We start from the raw sequence: 14,679 nt of genomic DNA, 5'->3' as shown, positions 1-14,679 counted from the left end.
GAGACTCAGTAGACACACCGAGACTCAATTGAAACTCCGAGACTCATGGAAGAGAAACTGAGACTTGGTAAACATACCGGGACTCAATTGAAACTCCGAGACTCTTGGAAGACAACACGAGACTCAGTAGACACACCGAGACTCAATTGAAATTCCGAGACTCTTGGAAGACAACACGGGACTTAATAGACACACTAGGACTCAATTGAAACTCCGAGACTCATGAAAGAAAAATCGAGACTTGGTAAAAACAACGAGACTCATTGAAAACAAACCGGGACTCGGGAAAAACACAGGGACTTGTTGAAAACAAATCAAGACTCGATTAGGTCTCCCAATCTATGGCCAGCGATTTCATATGCCCTCAGACATAGAACCAGACACTCTCAGTACTTGGAACAATTCGAAACCGCGTTCTTACTAGCATTTCAACCAATCACATTCACACATGCATGCTCATATAACCAAATAAACCACACCCATTTAGTAATCTAAAATCATGGTTTTTCAAACACATACAGTTTAAAACAAGTCAAAGCACGACCATCCTTATAACACAATATAAATCAACATATACGTTCGATTTTTCAACAAAATCAGGGATGTAGTCCGTCGCCCCCTTTTTCCCAAAAATGTAATCATGAAAAACCCATAGTTTTCCCCGTTAGATCCCCCCAAACGAGTAGCTAAAACATACATTGGACCGTGAACCACAGTTCTACCGAGTCCGATTTCAAAAATAACTGATATAAACACAATTCCCTTTACCTTTTCCCCCGAATAGTAAATCTCAAACTGTAAGGCTCCTAAACAGCAAGTCGAGTTCCACAACCTACAACCAACAGTACAGAATATACTCACAAGACTGTTTCCTACAAAGCTATAGGATCAGAATTAAAAACCGAGCCTTACCTCGATTTTAAGCCGAAACCTGAAAATCTCCGAAATGGGATTCTGACCTATAGAATTTGTAGAGAATCCTTCAACGATCCTCGTGGTAACTTCAGATTCACGATTCTAACGACGAACGACGAAGAAATCTAGAGAGATGAAGAGTAGGGAGAGAGAGAGAGAGAGAGAGAGAGAGAGAGAGAGAGAGAGAGAGAGAGAGAGAGAGATAGGATTTAGTTTTCTTAGTTGAGAAGTAAAGAGAATTGATATTTATAGTCCTTTGACTCGGGCGTCCTCGTCGACGAAATGGTGTACGCGTCAATGAGTCTGCTATTGCCTTCGTCGATGAAGCGATGGCCTTGTCGACGAGCCTGAAATCATTGGTTTCCCGAAATCTCTTGGCTTCTCCTCGTCGACGAACCTCTGAACTTCGTCGATGAGACTTACATGAACTTCGTCGGCGAACCCTAGCTTCGTCGATGAATCCTGCTAAATCCCCAATTTGCCCCTCTCTTATATATTCAAACCCATATATCACGGTTCGGGTTCTTATAATCTCCCCTCCTTACAAAAATTTCGTCCTCGAAATTTGCCATCTCCCATCCACAAACTTATATATACAATTGAATACATACACGTAACTCCAGAGAAAACTAGCGACTACTACAGCATAGCCCCATCATACAAATATATACACACCCTCACTTATGGCGAAGGAATACCGTGGTTACAACATAAACTGTCTCAGGAGTTCACAAAATACATACACACTCCCGATGACTAATCACCTATCCAAACCCAAAGTAGGATAACATACAAGTGCTCAAAACAACTGCGGATATTTCCGGCGTATTTTTGTTTTCAGTTCCCAAGAAGCTTCCTCAACCTCGTGGTTTCGCCACAATACCTTCACTAATGGTATCTCTTTAGTACGAAGCTTCTGAATTTTACGGTTTAGAACCTGGACAGGTATCTCCTTATACGCTAAAGTATCCCCAATTTCCAACTCATCATAACTGATAACGTGTGAAGGATCCAACACGTACCTCCTCAACATGGATACATGAAACACATCGTAGACCATCGAGAGTGCTGGGGGTAGTGCAATCCTGTAGGCTATCGGACCCACTCGCTCAAGTACCTTGGATGGTCCGATATACCTTGGGCTCAGCTTGCCCTTTCTCCCAAATCTCATCACCCCTTTCATCGAAGCAATACGCGGAAATACCTTACCCCCCACCTCGAACTCTAAATCACGGTGACAAACATCTGCGTAACTCTTCTACTGACTCTGAGTCGATCTAATCCTTTCTTGGATCAAACCCACCTTCTCAGACGCCTGCTGCACGAGTACAAGTCCTAACACCTGACATTCACCAACCTTATCCCAACACAAAGGAGATTGACACCTCCGACCATACAAAGTCTCGAACGGTGCCATCTCGATACTAGTCTGGAAGCTATTATTATATGCGAACTCTACTAGTGGCATAAACTGTATCTAACTACCACCAAAGTCTAACACAAGCTCGTAACATATCTTCCAAAATTTGTATCGTCCTCTCCAACTGTCCATCAGTCTGGGGGTGGAACGCTGTACTGAAAGTAAGCTTCGTCCCCAATGCTTCCTGCAAGCTCATCTAGAATTGAGAAGTAAACCTTGGATCTCGATCTGATACGATGAACATCGGTACTCCGTGCATTCTCACAATCTCATGCACGTACATTTTAGCTAGCTTACTCAAAGGATAGCCAACCTTCATCGGTATGAAATGAGCAGATTTCGTTAACCTGTCCACGATTACCCAAATAGCATTCTTCCCATTAAGCGCTGGCGGCAATCCGGTAACAAAGTCCATGGAAATATGCTCTTATTTCCACACCGGAATAGGCAAACGCTGCAACGGCCCTGCCGGCCTTTGATGTTCAGCTTTCACCTGCTAACATGTCAGATACTGCTCCATGAACTAAGCAATCCGCCTTTTCATACCAGATCATCAAAAGGTCTTGCGCAAGTCCCGATACATCTTTGTACTACCAGGATGTACCGTATACAAAGAACGATGCGCTTCCTCCAAAACCGTCCTTTCGATCTTATCATCATTCGAAATACATAATCTGGTCCCAAACCTCAGCACACCTCCCTCAGAGATGTTAAACTCTATAGCCAGTCCCTACTGTACCTTTTCCATAACCTCTGCCAACTCTACATCACTAGCCTGCGCGGCCTTTATACGCTTAAACAAAGTTGGCTGGATCACCAAGCTAGCAATAAAAGCCTGATGATCACTAGACACCAACTCCACGCCAAGGCTTCTTAGATCTCGTCTGATATGATGTTGAGTTACAACTGCCGATACAGCCGCAGGCTCCGAATTTCGACTCAACGCATTAGCTATCACACTAGCCTTCCTTGAGTGATAACTAATCGTGCAATCGTAGTCCTTAATCAACTCAAGCCACCATTTCTGCCTCATATTCAACTCATTCTGCGTGAAGAAATATCTGAAACTCTTATGATCAGTGAAGATCTCGCATTGCACACTATACAAATAGTGTCACCAGATCTTTAGTACATATAGAATAGCAACCAACTCCAGATCATGCGTAAGGTAATTCTTCTCATATTCCTTCAGTTTTTGAGAAGCATAATCTACTACCTTACCCTGCTGCATAAGGACACATCCCAAACCTTTTAGAGACACGTCGCTATAGATCACAAACCCACCATCCCCCGAAGGAATGGTCAAAATCGGAGCAGTAACCAGCCGGTGCTTCAACTCCTGAAAGCGTTGCTCGCAATCACTAGTCCACTCAAACTGCACTCCCTTATTGGTCAATCGAGTCAGAGGCCCATACAGTTTAGAAAACCCCTCCACGAATCGACGATAGGAACCCGCCAGTCCCAGAAAACTCCAAACCACCTGCACATTCTTCGGCCTCATCTAGTCAACCACAACTTCAATCTTGCTAGGATCAACTGAGATACCATTACCAGTCACCACATGGCCTAAGAATGAAATCTGACTCAACCAGAATTCACACTTCTTCAGTTTAACATACAACTTATTCTCCTGCAGAATTTGTAATACTAATCTCAGATGTTCCATGTGCTCTTCTGTACTCCTCGAGTATACCAGAATGTCGTTAATGAATACCATCACGAACCGATCCAGGTACTCATGAAAAACCTTGTTCATAAGATCCATAAATACTGCCGGAACATTTGTCAACCCAAAAGGCATGACTAAGAACTCGTAGTGGCCGTATCTGGTTCGGAAAGCCGTTTTCGCAACATCCTCAGATCTGACCCTCACCTGATGATATCCTGACCATAAGTCAATCTTCGAAAAGACCCGTGTCCCTTGCAACTAGTCAAAAAAATAATTGATACGAGGTAAAAGATAACGATTCTTCACAGTTACCTTATTAATCTCACGGTAATCAATGCACATCTGCATCGATCTGTCCTTCTTCTTCACAAACAATACTGGAGCTCCCTAGGGCGAAACACTAGGTCGAATGAATCTTCTGTCTAGTAATTCCTGCAACTGCTCCTTCAACTCTCAAAGTTTCGCTAGAGCCATTCGGTATGGAGCTTTAGAGATCAGTGCCTTGCCAGGCAACAACTCTATAGCAAACTCCACCTCTCGATCTGGAGGTAAACCGGGTAATTCATTTGGGAACACATCCGGGAACTCGCTGACTACCCGAATATCCTCAAGTCTCAACTCATCCCACGGCGGTTCTTCCACACAAGCTAGGTACCCCTGACATCCATCCAAGAGTAGCCTCCTCGCCTGTAGTCCTGACAGAATCTGTGGCGCTGGACGCACATATGATCCCACAAATTCATATTCTTGCTTCCCAAGAGGTCTAAAAACTACTACCTTCCTGCGACAATCGATCACGACATAACTGGAGAACAACCAATCCACCCTTAGAATAACATCGAACCTCGACATGTCGTATACCACAAGATTCACCGATAGCAGCTTCCCCCGAATTATCACTGGGCAGTCTTCCAACATCCTTCTACAGAATGATACACTCCCAGATGACGTAGTAACAGATAATACCTCATTCATGACTTGGGTCTCAACCTCACATCGTCCAACAAAATTCACAGATATAAAGGAATGAGTTGCACTTGAATCAAACAAAACAGAAGCCTTATTTGAAAGCAATACTAAGGTACCTGTCACCACGTTCCTTATATGCTCAGCATCCACTGGAGTAAGAGAGTATACTTTAGCCGGAACTGTATTCATCTGAATGGTTCCCCGAGGTATCTGATTGCTCCCTCGGTTCACACTGGATGTAGGCACGTCTCGCTTCGGTGCACGATAATCACGAAACATGTGACTTGGCTAGCCACAGTTGTAACAGTTACCCCAAATGACGAGCACTCACCCTCGTGCCATTTGTGGCATCTGGTACAACGACCACTAGTTTGGCTTATTTGAGAATCCTGGAGCTTGGTATTCTAACGGTAGCTTGAGCCCTTGTTCCTTTTCTTCCACGATCCCTGACGAGATCCTATCTGAGAACCAGAAGGTATTGTCCTCTTCCTCAATTTCTGATCCACCTCATCCTCTCGGATACGTGTCTCAATCACCGTGGCTTTATCTACCAACACCGAGAACTCGCGGATCTGAAGCATACCCATTAGTCTGCGGATATCTTTCCTCTAGCCCTTCTCAAACCTCCGAGTCTTCTCGTACTCACTTGAGATCAAACACGGCGCAAAGCGGGACAACTCTATGTACCGAGCCGCACACCCTTGCACCGTCATACTCCTTTGAGTCAGAGCAGAAAACTCATCCGCCTTCGTATCATATATTGAAGCCGCGAAGTATCTGTCAAAGAACACCTCCTTGAAACGGCTCCATGACATCTCCTCAAGACCGGCTCTTTGCTTCTCCAGCAGACTCACCGTAGTCCACCATCGATTCACCTCCCCAGATAGCTGGAAGGTAGCATAGAGGACTCGCTGCCTATCCGTGCAGTGTAGGACCTCCAAGATCCTCTCAGTCTTCTCTACCCAATCCTTTGCTATCGTTGGGTTAGGTCCTCCAGAGAACGTCGGAGGATGCATGCGTGTGAACCTCTCAATGGTGCACCCCGCAGCAATAGAAGAGCGCTCGCGTCTCCTCACATTTCGCCCGATCTCCATAACACTTGCCTCGTCAAACCTCGAAGCACAGAAGGGGACTCATCACTCGCAGTCTCCTCAGAGCCACCTCTCAGGTCATTATCCTTGGGCTCCATTCTGCAGCACAATAGGAATCTATCTGTATTCCTACAACATATTCAGTTAACACAATGATCTACAACTAATCGTGTTAACTACTCCCTGTCAGGTCCAAGTCTGTCCTATCACACTGACACAAAAGTCATCAATGATCTGCCCTACTTTTATTGGAATCGTCATACTAGGAAAAACACGGAATACCATCGACAAATCCCAGTCTAGCAACCAAACAACCCTTAACCAACTTTACCCATATCCAACATCCTATACTATGGTATGTACTCACAGGTAAGCCTAACCAAGTATACAAGACCTAACAACCTGATTAGTTCTAATACTAAGCTGTCACGCCCTGAACCTGGAAATGGGACTCAGGGGTGAAAATGTAATCTAACCTGTCCCTGTATCATACAAACCATCCACAGATATAGTACAAAGGATGAGGGTCCGACCCCGTGGCGTTCTCAGCCACCCTTAACACATCCAAACACAATAGAAGATACGCAGCAAAAATAGGTCATTCTATATATATATATATATATATATATATATATATATATATATATATATATATATATATATATATATATGTAGTACCATACTAGAGTCTACACAAGAGCAGAAACAGGCTCTAACATACAACGTACAAACGCGTGCCCAACTACATCTCAAAATGGTAACCCACCAAAACACAGTCCTAGCATTTACCCAAGCGTTAATCGCAGTACACCGGCCACTACGCTCCCTATACGAGGACGCTAGTTCCGGTTACTCGAAAGATCTGTAAAAATATACGTACAGTAGGGGTGAGACACCTCTCAGTAAGGAAGAACACATTTTATATCGGTGTGTGGCATTTGAGTGTTATTATGATGCAACATACACACGGTTAAATGCAGTTCGAGTACTAATTTCACAACAGTGCATACACGCACACACATATGATCAGCAATCCCGGTGTCGTTACACCCATCGGCCTGAAGTCGGCTCACGACATACATCGTTGTCCCGTAGCCAACTTGCGAACACAGCGCCACCGACACATGACTAGTCCCCGACTCCCATGGCATCGTATCGACGCTAAACTGGTAAATCCACACCTTTCGGCCTAATTTATCGGAATAGGCTCATGCCCTCTGATATAGAGTCGGACACTCTGCCAATCTATGGCCAGCAATTTCATACGCCCTCGGATATAGAGCTAAACACTCTCAGTACCTGGAACAATTCGGGACCGCGTTCCTACTAGCATTTCAACCAATCACACACACACATGCATGTTCATATAACCAAACAAACCACACCCATTTGGCAATCTAAAATCATGGTTTTTCAAACACATACAGTTTAAAACAAGTCAAAGCACGACCATCCCTATACACAATATAAATCAACATATACGTTCGGTTTTTCAACAAAACCAGGGATGCAGTCCGTCGCCCCCTTTTTCCTAAAATTGTAATCATGAAAAACTCATAATTTTCTCCGTTAGATCCCTCCAAATAAGTAGCCAAAACATACACAGGACTGTGAACCACAGTTCTACTGAGTCTGATTTCAAAAATAACTGATATAAACACAATTCCCCTTACCTTTTCCCCTAAATAGCAAATCCCGAACTCCAAGGCTCCTAAACAGCAAACCGAGTTCCAAAACCTACAACTAACAGTATAAAATATACTCGCAAGACTGTTTCCTATAAAACTATCGGATCAGAATTGAAAACCGAGTCTTACCTCGATTTTAAGCCGAAACTCGAAAATCTTCGAAATGGGATTCCGATCCGTAGAACTTGTAGAGAATCCTTCCACGATCCTCGTGGTAACTTCAGATTCACGATTCTAATGACGAACGATGAAGAAATCTAGAGAGATGAAGAGTAGGGAGAGTTCTAAAGAGAGAGAGAGGGATAGGATTTAGTTTTCTTAGTTGAGAAGTAAAGATAATTAATATTTATAGCCATTTGACTCGGGCATCCTCATCGACGAAATGGTGTACTCGTCGACGAGTCTGCCATTGCTTTAATCGACGAAGCGGTGGTCTCGTCGACGATCTTGAAATCCCCGGTTTCCCGAAATCTCTCGGCTTCTCCTCGTCGACGAACCTCTGAACTTCGTCGACGAACCCTGGTTTCGTCGACGAATACTGCTAAATTTCCAATTTGCCACTCTTATTTATTCAAACTCATATATCACAGTTCGGGTTCTTACAGGTGAGTTGTGTAATGGGCAACCACCTTCTACTATTCAGAAAGGATTCAATTGTTAGTAACAATCCTTTTCATTTTAGGTTATATCCTTTCACTCTATTTTACTATGTACATGTAGCAATGAGAATGTTTTTTTTTTTATACACTCAAGGACATTATTATTATTTTTATAGAATTTTATTGAAATTTTTAGATAATCAGGTGATCCAATCACAATTAGGATAAGCTAAAGGTTAGTGATGATTCCATTCAACTTAGAATAGGAAAAACTCTAATATGCACATTTTTCGTCAAGTGCTATAAATTTTTAGAAATACTGTGCACTCCTTAAAGATTCAAGATTAGTTCTATGAAATAGGAAACAAACATGTTAAAACTTTGGAGAGACATTATCCTTAAATATATACATGATAAATTTGATGCAATAAAGTATGGATCCTTTTTAAAAGGACATTTTAATGGTTAGAGTTTAGTGTTTAAGATTTTTATATTAAAAGTCTTATGTTCAAATCTTCAAAGCGGGGGAGAATGAAAACGTATGAGATGGGAGATGACTTACCTCCCATTGTGTGTCCAAGAGCTCCAATGAACTAAAAAAAGGCGAGAAAAAGAAGCTTGTGAATGAACCAACCAAACCCTTACAAGACCATTATATTCAATCTCAATAATTTTAAACAAGCTTAGAATAATGATAGATTGAAAATTTCAAAGAATCAATGTGTCAAAGTATTGGGGAGAGGCGTGCCAGCAAGGAAGTGCTTGATTAGCGAAAGAGCTCTCCTCGGCTGATAACTTGGCACTTGATGTCCTGCTCCTCTTATTGTGGCAAATGTTAGGTTCCCCTTGTATATTTGTGTATATCCACCAACCTATGAGAAAATAACATTAAGATTTTGTTAATTTTATCCATTTAAGAGACCAAACAAAAAAAAAGTTCTAACTCCCTTTTTTAAATTTTGTTTTGACTACAATTTAAGAAAAGAAGGATAAAATGCAAAAAAGCAACAATATAAATAACCAAAAAAAAAAACTGCCCGGTGTACAAAGCTTCTGCGTATGGGGTTCTGGAGAAGAAATTACCTCTCCATTGAGGAACCAGGGATGCCACAAAGTTTTCACAGGCAATTTCATCTTATTAATAGAATATATTGTTGAAGTAACTGGTACCCTTCCATCTGTGTCACCACTACATTCAATCCATTGAGTACCTCCATTAGATTTATGCACCTTAATTTTCATATTAACTTTCAAAGATATAAACAAATACAAATAAAAATTGATATTCGATTCGAAAAATTACCTAAATATCCAAACTCGAAGTCCATTATCAATGAATTCTTGAAGGAGAGGGATTATTGTTGACGGACTATCTCTCCATTTTGTTATCACATCACTGCAATATATATATTTGAAGCTTACGTCACATTTAAGTTTTAATTAAAATGGATGCAAAACTTTTAGTACAAAATGGAGGCTTTATATACAATATATTACATACCTGCAAGGTTCCCAATCATTTTTGAGATTGGTAACATTGGCATGAAGAGCTTTTTGAACATCAGGCCTATTCAAATATGCGTATACATAATAATCTGTGCATGGATCAAATCGCATAACCTGCAAAATCCAACAATGTTAGTTATATGGATCAAATGAATTATGAAAAATCAACAAATTAGCTAGCTTCGAACAAATTTGAAGTACTCATGGACCATATGTACGCTTCAAAATCTCAAAAGTTTTCTAGTTTTGATGAGATAATGAGGGGTCATAAAATTATTTTAAAAATTAAAAAATTGAAGTTATATTGTTAAATTACTTATCTATAATTAATTTTAAAATGTTGCAATTAAATATAATCTATAAATTTAGATAAAATTTAATATATTTTTTAAATTCAAATTTAAGACCTCATCGTTACTCCTTAGTGGCAATTTGGCAAACAAATCAAATGGTTTTTCTGTCTGTGTACGCGCGGAGAACTTACGGTAGCCTTCTTGGCGGCGGGTGTGAGATTGGAAGAGAAGCAGAGGGGAGCATAAATGTTGTAGATGTTGATGCTGAAGATGTCCTTGCTGACTTCGTCTGTGGCCTCACTGCACTCACCGGACTGGACGCTGGCATTGGACGAGAAATCACAGTACCTCTGGATTTGGTACGTGGCTTGGTCCGATGCCAGCGCATGGCTCCCCAGATAATCATACATCCCTCTCACATCCGTTTCATCATTTATCACTGCATTCCCTATCTGCATGATGTAACCCCAAAAATTTTAATTAATTAAAAACATTAATGTATATGTATAGCATACATAAAATGCGAAATTGACAATATACGTTTTCTGTATATTAGTTTTTGAGGAGATATTAAGTACTCTTGAGATACTAGTTAGCTTGCTGGGTGGTACATTCAGACCAATTATATGCTGTCTCGTGTTTGTATTTTAAACTTTGTGAAATCATATTGGTCTTGATGGATCAATCAGCATGCTGACTGGTATAGCAATTACATTTAATAATTTCTCTTTAGCAATGGCGTAATACAAATTAATGAATAGAAACTAAAATAAATTTATGCTAGTAATACAAGGATGAGTTAAATTTGGATATGTAGTTAATTTGACAAACTAAATTCAAATTTGAATGGTTAGAAAATTATTTTGAACTCGAAAAAATTAAAGAAATAAAAAATATGAAAGGAATTTGCTAAAAAAATTAAAGAAATAAAAAGTATAAAAGGAATTTACTTTCTTTTAGGCCCATTTGAAACTTAGAAAATACGAGGAAAAATGAAGGGAAATATGAAAGAATCCAATGTCTCATGTTTGGTTATTAATAAAATTGAAAAAATAAAAATAAAAAATCTATCAAATCAATGAACAAAAATTTGATTTTTAAAATATCTCCAAAGTTCCTCATCTCTTTTAACGAGTAAGGAATTGGTAAACTAATTGTAATTTAAAAATATTAAAACGTGTAATTTGAGGTTAACAGTGGTTGGGGCCAGCTAGTTGTTAATGGGCCCACAACCTAATCCTCATGTTCTTGTTGGTTGGGCTGTTACATAAAAAAAACTCTGTTTGGTCATCATAAAAAGTCGGGAATGATTTAAATCACCTCCACTGTTTATCGTATTCTTTTTGCTGGAGAGGGTGACTTTTTGAACCAAACACATGGAATTTCAGGGCTGGGGCCAGTAGCGGGGGCATGGACTGGGCTCATGTGGCCCAGTTTGGATGAAGTCCTCTAATTTTGGGCTTGCCAAGTTTGTGGGCCCTGGCCCCAGGCTTTCTTTGGATTCTTCTCCGTCAAACTCAAAGGCAGGCAGGTTAAGCAAACCACTCCGGGGAATTAGGTTGGAATTACTCATCTATTTCTAATTATGCCTCAAAGCTTCTATATTTTCATTATTGATGAGAGAGAGAGAGAGAGAGAAGGGGGAGAGAGAGAGAGTACCATTATCCCTTTCAGATTAATAATGTTTGCTTTGGCAATTTTGTTGTGATGAAGAATAGTATGAGCCAGCTGGGGAACGTAGTGACCAGCATAGCTTTCACCAGAAATGAAAAAATCCCTGTTTCTGTATTCGGGAAATCTTTCCAACCAATTCAACAAAAATATATAATTATCTTCTGCCGTCTTTCTATCTCCACTTTTGTCATAGTCCAGTGATGTATTGGAGTATGAAAATCCCACTCCAGCAGGACTCTCCAAAAACAACACATTAGCAGCTGAAAAACATGAAATGGTAGGAAATATACTGATAGCGAAAATTTTGAGAATAATTATTTCTTGTCTATATCTTCTTTATAACTCCTTACTGTTGCTATTCTATATTTTATTTATTCTAGTCTACGAACCAAAAATTAACCTAGTTAGAAATTGTGCATACCTTTATTCCAAGCAAATTTATTTTCGTAGAGAGTTTTTCCATCACTACTGACTCGAAATGGTCCTAGTTCTTCCATTGCACCGTATCCCAGAGAAGAACAACCTGGGCCTGTAAAGAAATTAATTAAGCAATACTGTCATTTAATTAAACCGTCGTCCATGATTACTATCGAAATAAGTGCTGCACATATTCATAATCAAACCTCTCGCGCATACATTTGTATTTTTTTTTTTAAATTAAAAAATATTAATCTATGAAAGCTGGTGGCATTATATGAATTGGTAGTCAACCATTATATGATGAAATTATTTAATGACAGTTAACGTATCCTACTTTTAAATTAAAAAGAAAGACTTGAAGAAAAAATTTATATACTTTGCATAGGTGATTGATGGAGTCTTACGACAGTTAAGAAAGAAACAATAATAAAAAAACAGAAAAAAGAAAACAGAGTATGTTGAAATGAATGGGTACCTCCATTAAGCCAGAGAAGGAGGGGCAGAGGCTGCAGGGAATGCTCTGCCTCAGCAAAGTAGTAATAAAGGGCGCGTCCAGAGGATTCATCAATCGTAACATAACCACCATACTGGGTGAACCCAACACTGGGTTGACCCGGCAATGTCTCAATTTTATCCTTCGCCTTCAACCCATCCTGAGGAAGAACAACCTTCTTGGCCTCACCCACATGAACTTGCTTTGCCTGAAAATCACTGGTGTCGATGATGGAGTTTTCCTGGAACTTGGCCTTGTAGAGATGGCCAAGAGCCTCACCCTGTTTCTTGCCGTGCGATAAGGTGCATGTGGAAAGCAGAGCAAACAGGAGAGTAACCACACAGAGCCTTTGTTCTTTCATTCTCTCTCTTTCTCTCTTCGGATTCCCACAAAGAGGAGACAGAAAGAAAGAGAGAGAGAAAAGAAAAGAGCTTGTGAGGTTTTCGGATCCAACTGATCAGCTGTTTGGATATTTATAAATTTCAACAGCAGGGGAACCGCACTGAGCTGCTCCAGCTCAAGTGGGATGATTATGTGTGGACTGGGCCAATCATGTTCTGCCACGCCACTGACTTATTTTATTTATTTTTCTGAATTAGGTTGACTTTTCTTATCAAAATCCTACAAATTCATTTTTATCCTTAGAACACATAAACCTCTTTCAGATTTTTATAATCTCACAATTCACTAACCTTTCTAAATGTAATATAAAATTGTATTAAATTTATTTAACTCTATCCAGATTAAAAGTTCAAGATTCAAAGCACATATTTCTAAATATGACACCATATTCTTCTGAATAATTTATCTTTTAAGTTCTTGAAAATATCTTAAAAATTGTGTCACAAATTTTTTTTTTTTTTTTTGTGTGGTTTAGTCAAATTTGATGGCACATTTGAGATTTTGAGATCTCAAAATTGGCTCGCTGTTTTTTTTTTTATAAAAAAAAAAAAATCAAATTCGAATGAAAATTTGGCCTTTGTTTTTTTTTTTTATTTTTTTTTGGATTACGCACCGAGTATCCACATGTCCGTTTTATGGTCCACGTGACTAATCATGCGCTCCTTGAAATTGACCCCACAACTCCAAAGAGAAGATAAATTCAAGAGTTCATGGGTGGAAATGAGTCCAAGAGGGTTTGAACACCTGACCTCATGAGAGGCACTCCCGCAGCCCACACTATCACCTGAACCACACCCTGGGGTTTTTTTTTTTTTTTTTGCTTTATTATTATTATTATTTGGTGATCAAACACCGTGGTCTAGGGGTGATTGCTTTAATTTTGATCAAACACCGTGGTCCGGGGGGCCATTGATTTAATTTTGGGGCTTGTTGGTAATAGTTTATCAGCTTCGGACGTCACGATTGACCATTGAAGATGGGAGTGGTGTGTACGTAGCCGCGTTATGATATAAAATTCAACAATTGGTGAGTCACCTGTATAAAAGGAATGATTGGTAGTTGTGCTACACATGCATGATGCACATCATACTTTGATTAAAATAGCACCTTTCTGCATTCAATCCTCTTCTTTTTAAATTTAAATTTATAGAAATTTACACAAAATGTAAATTTTAAATTTAAATTTATATAAATTTAGATAAAATGTATTATAAAATTATACTATTTTTTTTTTTAAAAAAAGTTTTACGCTTGTCCAAATTTAAAAATCAAAGTTCTCAAGTATTTTATATATATATATATATATATATATATATATATATATATATATATTCTCACACAAATTTAAATTAAAATCTTGAAATTCATGTTTCCAAATACTACTTTAACAGCGTTACACTTACCATCCCAACATTACACTTATCATTTCCTACTTTCCATACACATAATATACATATAATATGTATTCAAAAAATAATTAGGTATTAATCTTGATATGCATGAAGTTACAAATTACGCTTACAGGAATGAACTGAAGTAT

General features: G+C 39.4%; 1 protein-coding gene across 1 annotated transcript; it reads right to left on the bottom strand.

Annotated features, from left to right (window-relative positions):
• Positions 1 to 8,976: 8,976 nt before the first annotated feature.
• On the bottom strand, positions 8,977 to 13,240 carry LOC131163967 (serine carboxypeptidase-like 40). Its single transcript, XM_058120832.1, has 8 exons — positions 12,720 to 13,240; positions 12,246 to 12,353; positions 11,810 to 12,084; positions 10,342 to 10,602; positions 9,853 to 9,971; positions 9,655 to 9,747; positions 9,435 to 9,540; positions 8,977 to 9,223 (listed from the first exon to the last, which is right to left on the bottom strand). Exons 1-8 carry the CDS (start codon positions 13,096 to 13,098, stop codon positions 9,068 to 9,070), a joined length of 1,497 nt encoding a protein of 498 aa, XP_057976815.1. The 5' UTR covers positions 13,099 to 13,240; the 3' UTR covers positions 8,977 to 9,067.
• Between the last annotated feature and the right edge of the window lie 1,439 nt (positions 13,241 to 14,679).

This window comes from Malania oleifera, chromosome 9 (assembly GCF_029873635.1).
Source record: "Malania oleifera isolate guangnan ecotype guangnan chromosome 9, ASM2987363v1, whole genome shotgun sequence".
Classification (NCBI taxonomy): domain Eukaryota; kingdom Viridiplantae; phylum Streptophyta; class Magnoliopsida; order Santalales; family Ximeniaceae; genus Malania; species Malania oleifera.
This window is presented reverse-complemented; position numbering and strand designations above follow the sequence as displayed.